This window comes from Camelina sativa, chromosome 18, assembly GCF_030686135.1.
Source record: "Camelina sativa cultivar CO46 ecotype springtype chromosome 18, ASM3068613v1".
Lineage (NCBI taxonomy): Eukaryota > Viridiplantae > Streptophyta > Magnoliopsida > Brassicales > Brassicaceae > Camelina > Camelina sativa.
In genome coordinates this window covers 20,183,501-20,200,174 of record NC_141897.1, presented here as the reverse complement: position 1 = coordinate 20,200,174, position 16,674 = coordinate 20,183,501, and the positions used below count along the sequence as shown (strand labels likewise).

The following is a 16,674-nucleotide window of genomic DNA, read 5'->3' as shown; positions in this document are numbered from 1 at the left end:
GACATTTCACTTTCTCCATCGCTGTCTCTATTATCTCAAAATCAATAATTTATTAAATAATGAATGTATAAAACTGTTATTTGATTTGAACCTTTTTCCTTTGGACCAACAACTATTTATATGAACAACATCTATTAATAAAAATTTAAGTAACTGGGGTGATATAAAAATGATTTAAAATTACTAGAGTATATATATATAGCTCACCCTCCATAATAACATAACTTTTGATCAAACCAAACTGAAAACGATTTAATTTTAAACAAAAAAAAAAAGTTATTTGTTATGGGACTGAATGAACCTTCGTAAATGATTCTTCAAACTGAATCTGATTCCGCTTTTCAGTTTTGACTTTGGTTTAAATTTCAAAACTAAAAATGTAACGCAAATTTTGATTGGATATAAAACTAGTTAAGTACACACTATTATATGGTTATAAGTACACTAATACATATTGTTAGGGGTGAGCTTACACCCCTTAAAAGGCCGGTATACAATCATTTTCTAGACCCAGTACAAAGGAAGGGTATTGTGGTCTTTTAGTAACTTGACATTCCCCTATAAATGCGGGATACAACATGCATCAAGAGAGAAAAATGAGAGCGAAAAAGGATCCAACTCTCTCGGTTCGTCACATAGTCATTCGCAATACGGATCGTCCAGATTGTCGTCTACCTCTACAGGTCGTCCAGATTGTCGCCTACCTCCACAGGTCGTCCATCTTGTCGCCTACCTCCACAGGTCGTCCAAATCGTCGCCTACCTTCACAGGTCGTCCAGATTGTCACCTACCTCCACAGGTCGTCCAGATTGTCGCCTGACTACCTAGCATCTCACCCATATCACTTAGTTTCTGATAATGACCTAGCGTCCACCGACTAAAATATGAACTATGAATGGCTTGATCCCTTTCTAAGGGTACGTAGGCAACCTTTCCAAAGGCATATCTATAAAACAACTCAGCTCTCTCCCTCGTTAGAATAACCTACTCTAGAGCTTTGAAGTTATGAGAGTGTTTTTCCCTTGTCAAAGAACTTACAAATATTTTGTTGAAATTCATGCATCAACAATAGGCGCGCCAGGAAGGGGGAATAAACATTTTTCAAGCAAAGAAGCTTCAGATTAGGAAGCTCTAAGCTCGTCTGGAGATTTGGTTCGGGCTCGTCTTTAGAGAGCTTCAGTTATAGCTCGTCCTTATATAGTTGCGGTTTCAGCTCGTCTACGGACAACCTCAACTTCAGCTCGTCGTCTCACAAGTTCAACTTAAGCCCGTTTTCAGACAGCCTTAACTTCAGCTCGTCTTCTCACAACTTCAACTTAGGCCCGTTTTCAGACAGCTTCAAATTCAGCTCGTCTTCATACAACTTCAACTTAAGCCTGTTTTTGGCGAGCTCAAATACAGCTCGTCTTCATACAACTTCAGTTTTGACCCATTTTTCGAGAGCTCGGTTTCAGCACGTCTTTGGACAATCAATTTCAGAGAGTTCATTTTCAGCTCGTCTCAACAAGTAATTCAGTTTTGTACTATCTAGCCAACTGCCAGCTCGTTCGTTTGATGGTGTCAGCTCGTTAACTTCCATCCTGTTAACCAATAACAATGTATGTTCTTTAATCATTTTCTCATTCTCATGGTCATGCTTGCTCTTTATCAGTTCGTCAGTTAGACAGGCTACGCCAAAAAAAAAAGTTGTGTGTGTACATACACATGCACACAACAAAGATTAATCGACGTAAGTACAACATCCGAGCTAATCACATCGACGCCCTGGCCAGGCGCCGGTCTTTCGCTCTATCAACATTATAGAGATATTCCTTTATACACTTAGAGGCAATAAAGTCGAGCCCATGCTCGCAAGGCTCTTGGAGAGTGGGTAGAAAACCAAGTCCATACTCGCATATGCAAAACATCCAAAGTCGATACAGGGTAAGCCGATCATCGTGCGTCGCACCTATGTTTGTATCTGGAATCCGTTTCAGATAAATCGGCATGCTAGAGAGCATGTTAGACAACCTAGCTTTAGCTCGTCTCCGGATAGTTTTAGCTCAGCTCGTCTCCGGACAGCTTTAGCTAAGCTCATCTCCGAACAGCTTTAGCTGAGCTCGTCTTCATACAACTTTGGTTTTAGCTCGTCTCCGGACAACTTCAGTTTCAGCTCGTCTCCAGACAGCTTCGGTTTTAGCTCGTCTCCGGACAGCTTTAGTTCAGCTTGTTTCTGGACAGCTTTAGCTGATTTCGTCTTAAGACAGCTTCAGTTTAGTTCGTCTTCAAACAATCTAGTTTTAGCTCGTCTTCAAACAGCTTCTATTTAAGCTCGTCTCCGGATAGCTTCGGTTGCAGCTCGTCTCCGGACAGCTTCGGTTTCAACTCAACTTCAAACAATTTCAGTTTTAGCTCATCTTCAGATAGCTTAATTTTCAGTTCGTCTTCAGACAGGCTCAGTTTCAGCTCGTCTTCAGACAGCCTTAGTTTTAGCTCGTCTTCAGACAGCTTCAAATTCAGCTCGTCTTCAGACAGCTTCAGTTTTAGCTCGTCCTCAGACAGCTTCGGTTTAAGAGTGTCTGAAGACAGCTGCAGTCTCAGCTCGTCTTTAGACAGCTGCAGATTCAGTTCGTCTTCAGACAGCTTCAGTTTTAGCCTGTCCTCAGACAACTTTGGTTTTAGAGTGTCTTCAGACAAACTAGTTTCAGTTCGTCTTCAGACAGCTTCAGTTTCAGCTCGTCTTCACACAGCTTTAGTTTTTAGCTCTTCTTTAAACAGCTTCAGTCTCAGCTCATTTTCAGACAGCTTCAGTTTTAGGTCGTCTTCATATAGTTTTAGTCTCAGCTCATCTTCAGACAGTTTCAGTTTTAGCTCATCCTCAGACAGCTTCAGTTTTAGCTCGTCCTCAGACAGCTTCGGTTTCAGAGTGTCTTCGGACAACCTAGTTTTAGCTCTACTTCAGACAGCTTTGGTTTCAGCTTGTCTTCAGACAGCTTTCTTTTCAGCTCGTCTTCAAACAACGTCAGTTTCAGCTTGTCTTCAGACAACTTCAGTTTTAGTTCATCCTCAGACAGCTTCGGTTTAAGAGTGTCTAAAGACAGGTTCAGTTTCAGCTCGTCTTCAGACAACTTCAGTTTTAGCCCGTCCTCGTGCATCTTTGGTTTAAGAGTGTCTTCGGACAACCTAGTTTTAGCTCGTCTGAGGACGAGCTAAATTCTTCAGACAGCTTCAGTTTTAGCTCGTACTCAGACAGCTTCGGTTTCAGAGTGTCTTCGGACAACCTAGTTTCAGATCGCCTTCAGACAGCTTCAGTTTCTGCTCGTCTTCAGACAGCTTCAGTTTCAGCTCGTCTTCAGACAGCTTCAGTTTCAGCTCGTCTTCAGACAGCTTCAGTTTTTAGCTCTTCTTTAACCAGCTTCAGTCTCAGCTCATCTTTAGACAGCTTCAGTTTTAGCTCGTCTTCATATAGCTTTAGTCTCAGCTTGTCTTCAGACAGTTTCAGTTTTAGCTCATCCTCAGACAGCTTCAGTTTTAGCTCGTCCTCAGACAGCTTCAGCTTCAGAGTGTCTTCGGATAACCTAGTTTTAGCTCGTCTTCAGACAGCTTCGGTTTCAGCTCGTCTTCAGACAAGTTTGGTTTCAGCTCGTCTTCAGACAACTTAATTTTCAGCTCGTCTTCAACGGCTTTATTTTCAGCTCGTCTTTAGACAGCTTCCGTTTCAGTTCGTCTTCAAACAGCATCAGTTTTAGCTCGTCTTCAGACAGCTTCAATGTCAGCTTGTCTTCGGTAAACATCAGTTTTTCGGATCCCAGATATCCAATGCGCGCGAGTTAAATTCAAAACAAGACGAATGACAAGGATGTCCCAAGAAGCAAATTGTAGCCCAAACCTTTGAGCCTGACAACTAGTCACAGCCCGTCGCCGAGTCTCCGGACTAAAGAAGGGGGGAATACTGTTAGGGGTGGGCTTACACCCTTTAAAAGGCATGTACACAATCATCTTCTAGGCCCAGTACAAAGGAAGGGTATTGTGGTCTTTTGGTAACTTGACATTCCCCTATAAATGCGGGGTACAACATGCATCAAGGGAGAAAAAAGAGGGGGAAAGAGGGACCCAACTCTCTCGGTTCGTCACATAGTATTCGCAATACGGGTCGTCCAGATTGTCGCATACCTCCACAGGTCATCCAGATTGTCGCCTACCTCCACAGGTCGTCCATCTTGTCGCATACCTCCACAGGTCGTCCAGATTGTCGCCTACTTCCACAAGTCGTCCATCTTGTCGCCTACCTCCACAGGTTGTCCAGATTGTCGCCTACCTTCACAGGTCGTCCAGATTGTCGCCTACCTCCACAGGTCGTCCAAATTGTCGCCTACCTTTACAGGTCGTCCAGATTGTCACCTACCTCCACAGGTCGTCCAGATTGTCGCTTGACTACCTAGCATCTCACCAATATCACTTAGTTTCTGATAGTGACCTAGCGTCCACCGACTAAAATATAAACTACGAATGACTTGATCCCTTACTAAGGGTACGTAGACAGCCTTTCCAAAGGCACAACTATAAAACAACTCAGCTCTCTCCCTCATTAGAACGACCTACTCTGGAGCTTTGAAGTTATGAGAGTGTTTTTCCCTTATCAAAAAACTTATAAATACTTTGTTGAAATTCATGCATCAACACATATGTAAATAAGTCTTATTGCAATATAAACTTATTAAGTAGTATACAATAATATTCCGATATGTATTATTATTGTATACTATATGAGTATATCTATGTGGGCACATAAATTTTATAGAACGGAAAAAAAAAAAAGAGGTTAATAAACTTGAGCAGGGTCACAAGATACCGTGGATGCAAAAAAAGAGGTTAAAAAAGAGGTTATCCCCGACCGTTTTTTAGGGGGGCTTTTACAATGGGTCGGGGATATTGACTTTTTGTAGGTGCAAGTGTGTGTGTGTTTTTTTTTTTTTCTTTTCTTAACATTTCGCTATCTTCGTTTGGTTGTATACACTATACAGCAAAGCATGATATTTTCTTCAAGACAAAGCATCATATTCCTATATAATACTCCAATGTATACTGTATGTTCGAATTTTTTTATTAGGTTACTCTTGTACTTTTTTTTTATTTGAGTAAACCAAAAAAAATCAGAAAACAAAAACACATCGTATTCCTAAGTTTTCACATTATTTCACCAAATTATATATATATTTATATATATATTTATATATATATTTATATATATATAATATAATAATGTTGATGGTCACAATCAAAAACATATCTGATATAAATTTGCACTCTAATGGTTGGAAGGGAATCCGAAACATGAACGGCTTTTAGCTTGTATATGGGTTTTGTGTGTTAAATAATTTTTCAATATACCATCAATCTACCATTACGTATGATATAAATGAAAAAAATGATATTAGATAAAAAATATGTTATATCATGTACAATAATATGATATTTTTAAAAAATACCAAAAAATTAAGTTATTTATGAAAAATAACTCAATAACTAAACCAACTTACTTATATTTTGCAAACCATCATTTGACAAAAAAAAAAAAAAGATAGAATTTGGCTATTTAATTTAGAAAATGATAGTAGTTCTCAAAATCACAATATTAGATATATTTTTTTTGTTTTTCGGACAATGGTTTTCTCCATGAATATTTTTTGTTTTATTTTCCTATGATGGTTGACACCCTGTAATAGACTCCAATTTCAATATTCTCCACCTAATGAATGGGTTCTAATTAATGGCTACGAAGGGTTTTTCCTTTGCTTTATCTTTGTCCCCCTCCTTTATTTTTCCTATATCCTCAAGACCTCAACCTCACTTCTCCTCACTTTTTCTTCTCTTTTTCAACCAAACTTAATGCATTTCTTTATCAATTTCCTCTATATATTGTCTAAAGAGTTACTACACTTCCATAAATTTATACCCATACCTTCACACATACACACGCACATAGCTTAAATAATTTATGAATCAACCGCCCATCGTTGAAATAGTTTAAGTGTTTAACCTTTAATTTTTTTAAATGACGTCTATGAATGTAAAAACTCATTATTTGTTAACTTTCATAGAGTACCAAACTAATGTCACTAAAGTCGAGAGAAGCCTTCTTGAGCTCAAATATATTTTGGTGCATTGGCAGAAAAAAACTTGTTTAAAGAATGTTCAATAATAAAGAAAATAAAAAGCTATGCTAGATTAGAATCTACTACAACTTCCAAACTTTCGTTGAATAATTTATCCAAGTCTAAACTTAGGATTTGGAGTTTTGTTTTCTCTAGAGTAGTTGTTATACAATATATTTAGGTAAAAGTTGGTGAACCATCATCATCAATCTATGACTATATTAAACTTCCATCGAAAAGAGTTCTGCACTTCTGCTTGATGGACGAAGAGAATCCAATACAATATGTATATTTAAATTTAACCATAAAATATCCAATTTCATGCATGTTGTCATATTGTTTATGATATGATCAAAAAATACTTTTAACTATTCTCCCATATCAGCTTAAATAAGTTTGGAAAAGTTTTGCAAGTCAAGTTCATATAGATTGTAGAATGCAATATACGAATTATATTTAATAAAACAACAATAACCAAAATTACTTGACACATTGGAAAATGAATAGGTAAATTAGTGAAGTTGCTAAAAAAAAAAAAAAAGTAAATAAAGCAAGGTATCTAATTTTTTGTAAAGTCAACAACTTCATTAATTTAGTAGATTTTGTTGTATACACAAGACATGCATTGATTAATTTTCCAATTACTTCAACGGCCATGCCTTTAAAATCTTACAAGTTTCACGGTAAGCCTTGTTTTCGGGTATATGAGAGAACTAATCAAACGCTACGAATTTATAAATAGATCAGGTCACTTTCTAATATAAGGGAAATAAAAAATTAGCAGTATAATTTGCTTCCATGTAGAATTTGTAGTTTATTATTTTTTTCTCTAACCCGAAATTCATACCTTGGAAGACAAGTTTTTTATTACTAGATTTTGACAATAAAGATAGTGTAATAAATTGTCAATATATGATGTCATATTCATTTACACACACGGAAGATATTTAATGTCAATTCCATAAAATCAGTTATTACCAAAAACGATGTCGTATATATCTATTTGAATCTACCAATAATAAATAAATAAATTACTGTAAAGTAAAAGCGGCGTAATCAAATCAAAAACCAATTTGGTGTCTGTAATTAAGAACATCTTTAAACATTAGGAAAACAAATAATACTCCATTAATGAAGAAAGTAAAAAAGTCGTATCTGACTAATTAAAAAAAAAAAAAAAAAGAAACTCAAAAAATCAAAGGTCAAATTTAACTTTGGTATAATCCCAAGTTTTCATGATTAAAAACATTGACCAAAGTACCCCTTCACTCATCCATCCATCATTCTAAGAAAAAAATAAAAAAAAAAAGGTAAAAAACTTCTCCACCGTCTCTCTCTCTCTCTCTCTCTCTTCTCTCTTCTGCGCAGAGAAAAGCTTTGCAATTTGCAAACTCAATTCATTCATTTTAACCAATCCTCTTCTTCTTTCTTTCTTTAGCTCAAAAACATCTACGCAAAGAGATCAGAAGTGAAGAAGATTCTCAGATTTCACAAAAACAAAGCCTTTTCAATTTCATTATTTGTTGGGGTGATTTGGTGCAATAAAAAGAAATGGGAAGCAGATGGAGGAAAGCAAAGTTGGCTTTAGGTCTCAATTTATGTCTATACGTTCCCAAAACGTTAGAAGATTCTTCTTCTTCTTCTTCTTCTTCTCCTTTAAGAAGATCAGACGACGCCGTTTCACTTTCCCCTGTAATGGTTCCAAGACCCACTACGCCGACTCCTTCCTCCTCTGGTCTCCGATTGCCTCGCTCCATTAGCAAATCCTCTTCAAAGGTTTGTGGGTTCCTCACTTATCATTGAAATTTACATAAAGTTTTACATTTTTATCTCTATGGTTGAATTTTTCTGCCAAAATTTGTGTTTTTTTTACATTAAAAAAATGGTAAAGTTTGGTTTTTTTTCTGGATTATGGGTCACCGTTGGATCGCTGGATCTTTGTGTGGTTCAAATTTGTGTGATTTGGTTAAGCAGCAAATCCAAGGGCTAATCTTTCTTGGAACTCTAAACATTTAGTTTTAATTTACTTTTTTAACTAGCTGTTAATTGTACAATCTAATTCTTACTTTATTAGTACTACTTGTTTAATCTTTCAATTAAGTTCTCTTTTTTCTAAAAAGTGTTTGGATCTTCACGCACATCAAATGATCTTACTACTAGTTGTTTATTTTTTTAATTTGTAATTAGATAGATGTGTGTATGTTTTTCAACTACTATGACCCTCATATGTTTTGTCAATAGGTTTTTGTTGTTTTTGAGACTTGCTAAGTTTTGACCTTTTTGAAATTATTGGGGTGAAAGAAAAGCAAAACTTTATTTCTTGGTCAAGTAATAATGTCTAAATAGGGATGGACATGTAGAGTGATTAGTAAGATTAGGGATTGTGTAAACGTCTCTCCTCCAAAGCCAACTTTATCGCATTATTATTCGAATCATTCATTATATATTCATCAAGATTTTGACATTACAGCTCTGGCTTAAGATTGGGTTTTGGGGTTCTATTTGTGTTCTGTCTCTTTCCCTGGTTTATAGTGCCTTTTGTTTCTTTTTTATCTTTCTTTTTTTGTTTTGTTTTTGAGTGTAAATTTTTCTTGGTATTGTTGTTGAGAAGAAAGATGAACAAATTTGTTGTCATGTAATTATCAACTCCCGCAAATGGAGCCACTGTGGGGATAAAGGTTTTTTTGACAATAGTCAAGTGCACTTCAAGGACCAATCTCCTCTTTTTTTTTTTTTAATCTTTTTCTTGTTGCTTTTTTTTGCATTCAACTTTTTAATTATTGTTGATAGATACCCTTGTTAGTGTTCTGAATCTACTGTTGATTAGATATTCTCCTTTAATCTAGTAAACTATTCTATTCTTGGTATAATCATTTTACTTTATTTTAGTTTACATCTAGTTCAACTAAAATTGCTGTTTTTAAATCGTTACCAAGATAATTGTGACTTGTAACCATGATATTTGTTAGGTTAAGTTAAATTCTTTTAAAGTTACACACTTTCTTTTAACTTTGCTTTGCATTGTTATATATTTTTTTTATCAATTTTAATCTTTCTGGCGTTGAATTTGCCCAAACAATTTTTTTATTACTGATCTGGTTAAATCAGTCTTTTAACTTTATAAAGCGGTGTCCTTTGTCTTTCCCAATCTTTTGTTTCCATTGTTCTTTTAATTGTTTGACCTGATAGATTCCAAACTACTTTGATGATCAAGATTCCAGGATCTATATTCTAGCGAATAAACCATGTTTTTGAATGATCAAAACTACTAAACCTTAATATTTAAACTCTATCAAGTCTCTGAGACTTTTTTTTGTTTCCAGGTTATGGAAATATAAAGATTCCGTCTTTTTTTTTTTTATTGTTTTGCTCTTCTTTTTATGCCATCATTCAATAATAGAGGGTAATAGTAACAGAAACAAATGTGTCAGAAACTGTGACACAAACTCACCTATGTCAGGTTTCTTTGGATTCTTGTAACTACGACAATGACCTGTCGAACTCTGTATTACGTGGATACCATACTCTTATAAAGTTTTTCAATTCTCCTTTCCAACTAATCTTTGTCCCGAATCTGAATCCATCTGCTTTGTGAAATTGCAGAAAACGTGTGCGATATGTTTGACGACGATGAAAGCAGGGCAAGGCCACGCAATCTTTACAGCGGAATGTTCTCATTCGTTTCATTTCCACTGCATCACTACGAATGTCAAACACGGGAACCAGATTTGTCCTGTTTGTCGCGCGAAATGGAATGAGATCCCTGTCCAGAGCCCTAATGCTAAATCTAAATCTGGTGTCAAACCGATAAGTCAAACAAGAGACTATGCTTGGATGTCAATACCTCCAAGGAGGTCGTCCCCGATTCAAGCTTCTTCACGGCCTGACAGTCTAAGGGTCTCCTCCATCTTTAACACCGAGCCTGCGGTTTTTAATGATGATGAGGCTCTGGAACATCAAGACCCTTCTGCTGAATCTGGTTTGGAGAAGTCTAAACCTGGTGTTAGTGGGACATTGGAAGTTAAAACATACCCTGAGATTTCAGAAGTAGCTAGATCGGTTTCGTTTAAAGATTTTGCTGTACTGATCAATCTAAAAGCTCCTTCAAAGTCGTCTTCAAATTCTTCCTCTTCTTCTCGTGCTCCTGTTGATCTAGTCACGGTTCTTGATGTGAGTGGAAGCATGGCGGGAACAAAACTGGCTTTGCTGAAACGAGCAATGGGTTTTGTGATTCAGAATCTTGGCCCGTTCGACCGTCTCTCTGTCATATCCTTCTCCTCCACAGCACGCCGTAACTTCCCTCTTCGTCTCATGACCGAGACTGGTAAACAAGAAGCATTGCAAGCGGTTAACTCGTTGGTCTCAAACGGAGGGACTAACATTGCAGAGGGATTGAAGAAAGGTGCAAAAGTTTTGATCGACCGTAGATTCAAGAACCCGGTATCAAGCATCGTGCTCTTATCTGATGGTCAAGATACGTATACCATGACTAGTCCAACCGGTTCCAGAGGAACGGACTACAAAGCCCTTCTTCCTAAAGAGATCAATGGAAACCGGATCCCAGTTCATGCGTTCGGGTTTGGTACGGACCATGATGCGTCCTCGATGCATTCCATTGCAGAAAACTCCGGAGGTACATTTTCCTTCATAGAGTCTGAAACGGTAATACAAGATGCATTCGCTCAGTGCATTGGAGGTCTTCTTAGCGTTGTGGTTCAAGAGCTATGCGTTAAGATCGAGTGCGTTCATCATCTGTTGAGAATTGCATCGGTTAAAGCTGGAAGCTACCAGTTTGATAACGGTCCGAATTCAAGAACCGGATCTATCGCAGTCGGTGATCTCTATGCAGAGGAAGAGAGGAACTTCTTGGTGAATCTTGATATCCCCATTGTTGATGGAGTTTCAGATCTGATGTCTTTACTCAAGGTTCGATGCGTTTACAGAGACCCGGTTACAAAAGAGACTGTTGACTTGAATAGTTCCGGCGAAGTAAAGATTCTCAGGCCGGTTGTGATGGCAGACAGAAGACCTGTGGTGTCAGTTGAAGTTGACAGACAGAGAATCAGATTACGTGCAGCGGAAGCAATCTCTGAAGCTAGAGTTTTAGCCGACCGCGGTGATTTGACCGAAGCTGTGTCGGTTCTTGAGACTTGCCGTGGGGTATTGACGGAGTCTGTATCAGGTCAAGCTGGAGATCCATTATGTGTAACACTGTGTGCAGAGCTGAAGGAGACGCAAGATAGAATGGCGAGCCGTCAAGTTTACGAGTCTTCGGGTAGGGCTTACGTTCTGGCTGGTCTAAGCTCGCACTCGTGGCAGCGAGCTACAGCGAGAGGCGACATGACAGATACGACGACGACTTCTTACCAGACGCAATCAATGGTGGATATGGTGAACCTCTCTCAGACAATGACTTTCGGAATGCCTATCGCTAGTTCAAATCCGAGTCCGTCGACGACTCAGAGGAAACTACGGCAAGCTCTCAGTTTCCCGGCGAGGCCAAGGCCTAGGTGATTCGGTGGAGGAAGGATTAAACGGGGGGATATGATGACATTATGGACTTTTTAAAATTTTCCCTCGTTTTTAACTTTTTGGTGTTCACTTAATAGTACGATTTGTTTTTTTCAGTTGGGAAAGGGTAGTTTACGTTTAATTTCTAAATTTTGGGGGTATAAGTAGTATTATTAGTTTTTGTTGGGGTTGAAGAAAAAGGAAAAGAGGAAAAGGGACAAATGTGCTATATTATATAGGTGGTAATATATAATATTGGCAGTTTTAGCAAGAGTGGCTTTTGTTTTTTCTTTCCTTTATTATGTTTATAATTTTGTTATTATTATTTTTTTTTTGTCTAAATGTGTTTGGAGGTGGGTATAGATGTGTGAGTTGTGATTGTGTGGAAAAAATGTTCTCCCATAAATATTTTAAAGTTTACATATTTATGCTCCCTAAAATTTCATATTCTCACATGAGTAGTATATAAATGAAATTGTGGGCCTGAACTCTCCCAATTAGTGGATCTGTAACGCAACTACATTTGTATGGTTTGAATCATAATAGCAAAATAAAAAGAACTCTGGTTTAGTATTATTGTTAACAACATCTATGGACCAAAGATCACAATTAACAAACGTCCTGAAATTTTCTTGTTGACTTCCACAAATGCGTCCGATAAGAGCATTTTCATCAGTAATACTGTAATATGTGTCATAAACTTTAATTAATATTCGTTTAATGTAAACATCTTCATTGACTTTTTATTAGTTTTCCTTCTCCACTAGTCATCATTTTTACGAGTGTCTTCTATGAACGTTTGCAAAGAGGAAGAAGGAAACAATCAAAAAATCAAAAACCATAATTATAAACACAAAGCAAAATTGTGACAGTTAAGGTGTCTGTAAGGGTATGACAATATCTCGGCATAGATATTTGAGAAACGAGTTCTTTCCTGTTTACACAATAAACTTTTTTTTTTTAATTATGTTTTAATCTAAAGACACTCCAAAAGATGTGCAATGCTTAAGTGTATTTTTTTTCTATAGCCCCCACAACACAAAATTATATACGAGTAATCAATTATTCTCGATATTCCTTTCAGTGCGTATTATAAATTTTTGTTTGGTATTTTACAACTGAAGATTAATAAAATCGATATGCGACTTGCTCACGTGCTGAAGCTAAGCCTGTATTCTTGGATCTCAAGATCTACCTCCAAATTCTCTCAAAAAAAAAAGTCAAAAGTATTTATATTTATTTCTAAAGTCAAATAGTTATCTATTACTCTATTAGTAGCATTGTCTATATATATTAAACAAAACAATTGAAGAATTTTATGTAATGATAAAATAAGAATTTGTTGTAAAAAATAAAAATAAATAAATAAGAATTTTATGTCAGTCGAATTTTAAAAAACTATTTCCTTCACCAAATCCCGCTCGACTAGTGAATGGCCGCATAGGACTAATCAATTCGTCGTTTGTTATATATTGAATCTTATATTAGTTTAACTGCTGCGTCTTGTTTTCTTGTCTTCCAATAAAACTGAAATCAAAACTATATTGGAGATAAAAATAGGCAAATAGCTATAAAACGCTGATTTTTTTCCAAATCGTCCAGTACAACGACCAAGGGCAGACTTCTATTAGGCTATAAAAATTCAACGACTATATTGAAACTAGCCTAATTTGATGGAATCTTACATAAGAAAAAAAAAGTTTTGCTTTGGTATGGCCATTGATTGATCAACTGAGTTTGATATTTATAGTCATCCTTTAGACCAATAGGATATCAAGTCGTTATAAGATTTGACCCTTAATTATGACGGCGACATTTTTTTTTTTTTTTTAATAATATCTTTTTCATTAAAACTTAGGAAAGAGAACAAGATGCCTTCAAGTAACACCTACACACTTAACAAACTTTACAAACTATTGAAAGACTCCAAACCAAGTAACCAAGAGAGTGCTTGCAGGAAGAACAATTCTCTGTTTGAGCGTCAGTGGACCAAGGTGGGATCTGAGAATATTTTTGATTTCCAAAATGAAAGCCGAGGCAGGACGAGAGGAAGCAGTATGAAGTCGTGAATTACATTCTTTCAAGATGGAGTATACCGAGGCTTGATAGACATCCTTAGTATAGCACACAAGAGATTATTCTACGTACGGTTTAAATTTACAATTTATAGCTGTACCAAGCTATCGTGTCTAGTACTTATCTTCTAAATATACGTCGTTACGCCAAAACATACGTATACTGATCTCTATATCACTTCTTTAATTCGTATACATATTCCTTTGTCTTGTAAGATTGGTGTTTGGCTTGTTTTCTGAAAGAGGACATTCTTGCTCGTTGCATATATGGCGAGCTCATAAGCTGCCAATGCGGACGTTCATGCATGTGACGCTTAGTGCATACGGTCTACCTTTTTCCTATTCCTTCAGGAAATCCAAAACGTTTGTCGTTCTCTCTGCGAGTAGAACTAAGTTCTTTGATCAATATCCATCAATCACTTAATTCAAGTTCAAGATTCAACGTTTAGTTTTTATATTTTCTTTTTCACTGACACTGACACTTGTGTTTTTTATATATCTCTATATCAAAATTCTTTGTTAACACAAACGGAAGTCTTATAGTATAAGGACAAAAAAGAAGGTTATAATAGTTGTACGAATGGAGAAATTAAATAGGGTGAAATGAAAAGATGTTTTACTATTAAGAAGAAAGAGTGGAACAATAATCCTATTATTCTCATTCTGTTTCTACCTCTATATCATTCATGTTTAAATTTAGTCATCAACGAACTCTGTTCCGTACTCTCTATAGATTCTAGATTTTAGAAATGATTTTTGAGAACCCTCTTTTTCTTTACATGGATGATGCATCAACTTGCTTCGGTGGCTTTTTTTGTCTGCCAACAGTACGTATTTTATTTTCTTTTTTTAGATATAATTTGTAGTTATAGATAATGACAAAACAGTTCACGATTATCTTAAGAACATATAAGGTTGTTATAATTGACATCAATTTATAATATTCATCCACATATAGTTTACACTCTTGTCAGACAAATATGAATTCACAATATAATTTCACATGCATATGTATAAAGTTGTTCTTGTTTCAAGAACCGGTGAACGATTATAAAGTTGATATCAAAATACGTGAAACCTTTCAGCAAAAACACAAATTATAATTGAATAATAGCAAATTCGATAACCACTTGTACATTGACTTTGAAATAAATACATGGGGTATATATAACACACATTAGAAAGTGGTGTACTTGACACTATGAAGTTGACAAATAGTAAAAGCTAAGTTTGGTGAAGTTCTAATAAGTAATTTACACTATACATTCGTGTTCATAACTCTATGTCGGTCCACATATATTAGGTACAATGAAACAACGAAGCTGCTTGGTCGTGAAAATACAGTTTGTTTATGAGAAGTCAAATTACAACTCCTTCGGAAATATATATTCCTAAAACAATTTTCTATATTTGGAGAGACCGGGCATCATAAATCAATTTCGTTAGGATTTACTTTTATGTCTACCTTGTCTCCAAACTTAGTTACCCGCTGCTCAAAATCATCCTTTCTACACCAAACATAAAACTAAGTAATTTATTACTAGTTGTAATATGGTACGGACTGGCCTACTGGGTTCTCTTTTTTTTTCTAATTCTTTCTAGGTTAAAAATGGATTTCTCTTGTCGATCAGTAAAACATATGAATAATTAAATCACATGCATTAATATTGAAAACGTATTTATTTGTGTAAAAATGTAAATTTACACGTATATTGATTTGTGTATATAAATGTACCTGAAATGAGTCTAAATAAGCAATCGACGTCAAAGAAAAAGGTAGCAAACATGTTCACCGTAATTCGATTGGGTTATGAAGGATAATTATATTCTTAATTAAAGTCACGCATGTGTGACCGACCTCAAAACTCATAATCTAAGTAACAAAGAATTATTAGTATGAGCATATAAAATAGCTATATTATTTACTTAGACAGGATGAAGAAGAGTTTGCCAAAAAAAAAAAAAAAAAAAAAGACAGGATGAAGAAGAAAGATACTAATATTTGTGCACAATTAATCCAAAGAAAACATAATGTGAATATTTTCACTTTACATAAACAACAAAGCCAAAATTTTGGTTTAGTATATGCTATGCTGCATATCGTAAAGATGAAAATGTTGTTTGTTACTTTATATTCAAAATCTGATCACCTTGCGCTATGAGACAAACGAATAATCTTAAGTGAAACAAGCACTCATGAGAAATGTAGCATCAAAGAAAAACTGAGCGATCAATTGATGGATGGTGTAATGGGTCAGAGCACCAACACCAAATATGTGCCTGAAAAGTCTTTATACAGAGAAAGTGTATGTCTAAAATATCTCTATACATATGATCATTATCCAAAATTAAAAGTTTTTTTTTTTTTGATTAGTTTAGCTGGTTTAGAGAACTGAGAATACAAAGCTATACATTAAAGAGAAGAGACTGTGTTTTTAGTTAATTTTTATTTTATTTTTTGAAGTACAGTTAGTTCAACAAACAATATGTTGGAGAAAACTATTTCGGTTTTAGTTACCAGATCTAAATTCAATTCAATTGCACATGGAAGAACAAAATATTCATCTAATAAAAAAATAACTAGGCTCTCAATCCAAAATATACGGACATAAAATTAAAACTCCACGGGTTTAAGAAAATTATTACTTACCTTTTTCTATATATATATTTTTTTGGTCATAACTGTTAAATATACGTGTACCGGTCCAAAATGGAAGATTTCTGGTAAAATGTTCGGCTCAATTCCATTAAAAAAATTAGAATATTAAGATAACAAAGAAGCTATAATATAAACAAAAGGTGGCAAATTGCTGCAAAGTTCAACTACGTATCTACATGCCAATTTGCAAAGTCAAACCGTCGCTTGTCCAAGACATTTGTTATAAAATGTATTTTTTGTACTCTAAAAACTTTCAATAACTCATTCTCTACTCAAATCTATCGTTCTTTTGGAT

General features: G+C 35.6%; 1 protein-coding gene across 1 annotated transcript; it reads left to right on the top strand.

Moving 5' to 3' along the window:
* Nucleotides 1–7,371: 7,371 nt before the first annotated feature.
* On the top strand, nt 7,372–11,916 carry LOC104762178 (E3 ubiquitin-protein ligase WAV3). The gene is made up of 2 exons (XM_010485421.3): nt 7,372–7,910; nt 9,738–11,916. Exons 1-2 carry the CDS (start codon nt 7,686–7,688, stop codon nt 11,646–11,648), a joined length of 2,136 nt encoding a protein of 711 aa, XP_010483723.1. The 5' UTR covers nt 7,372–7,685; the 3' UTR covers nt 11,649–11,916.
* Nucleotides 11,917–16,674: the final 4,758 nt, after the last annotated feature.

Bases quoted from the DNA above. Each gene is read 5' to 3' on its own strand.
- LOC104762178 (XM_010485421.3), top strand. From the start codon at position 7,686: ATGGGAAGCAGATGGAGGAAAGCAAAGTTGGCTTTAGGTCTCAATTTA. The intron at 7,911-9,737 runs GTTTGTGGGTTC...GTGAAATTGCAG, and splicing joins TTAGCAAATCCTCTTCAAAG to AAAACGTGTGCGATATGTTT.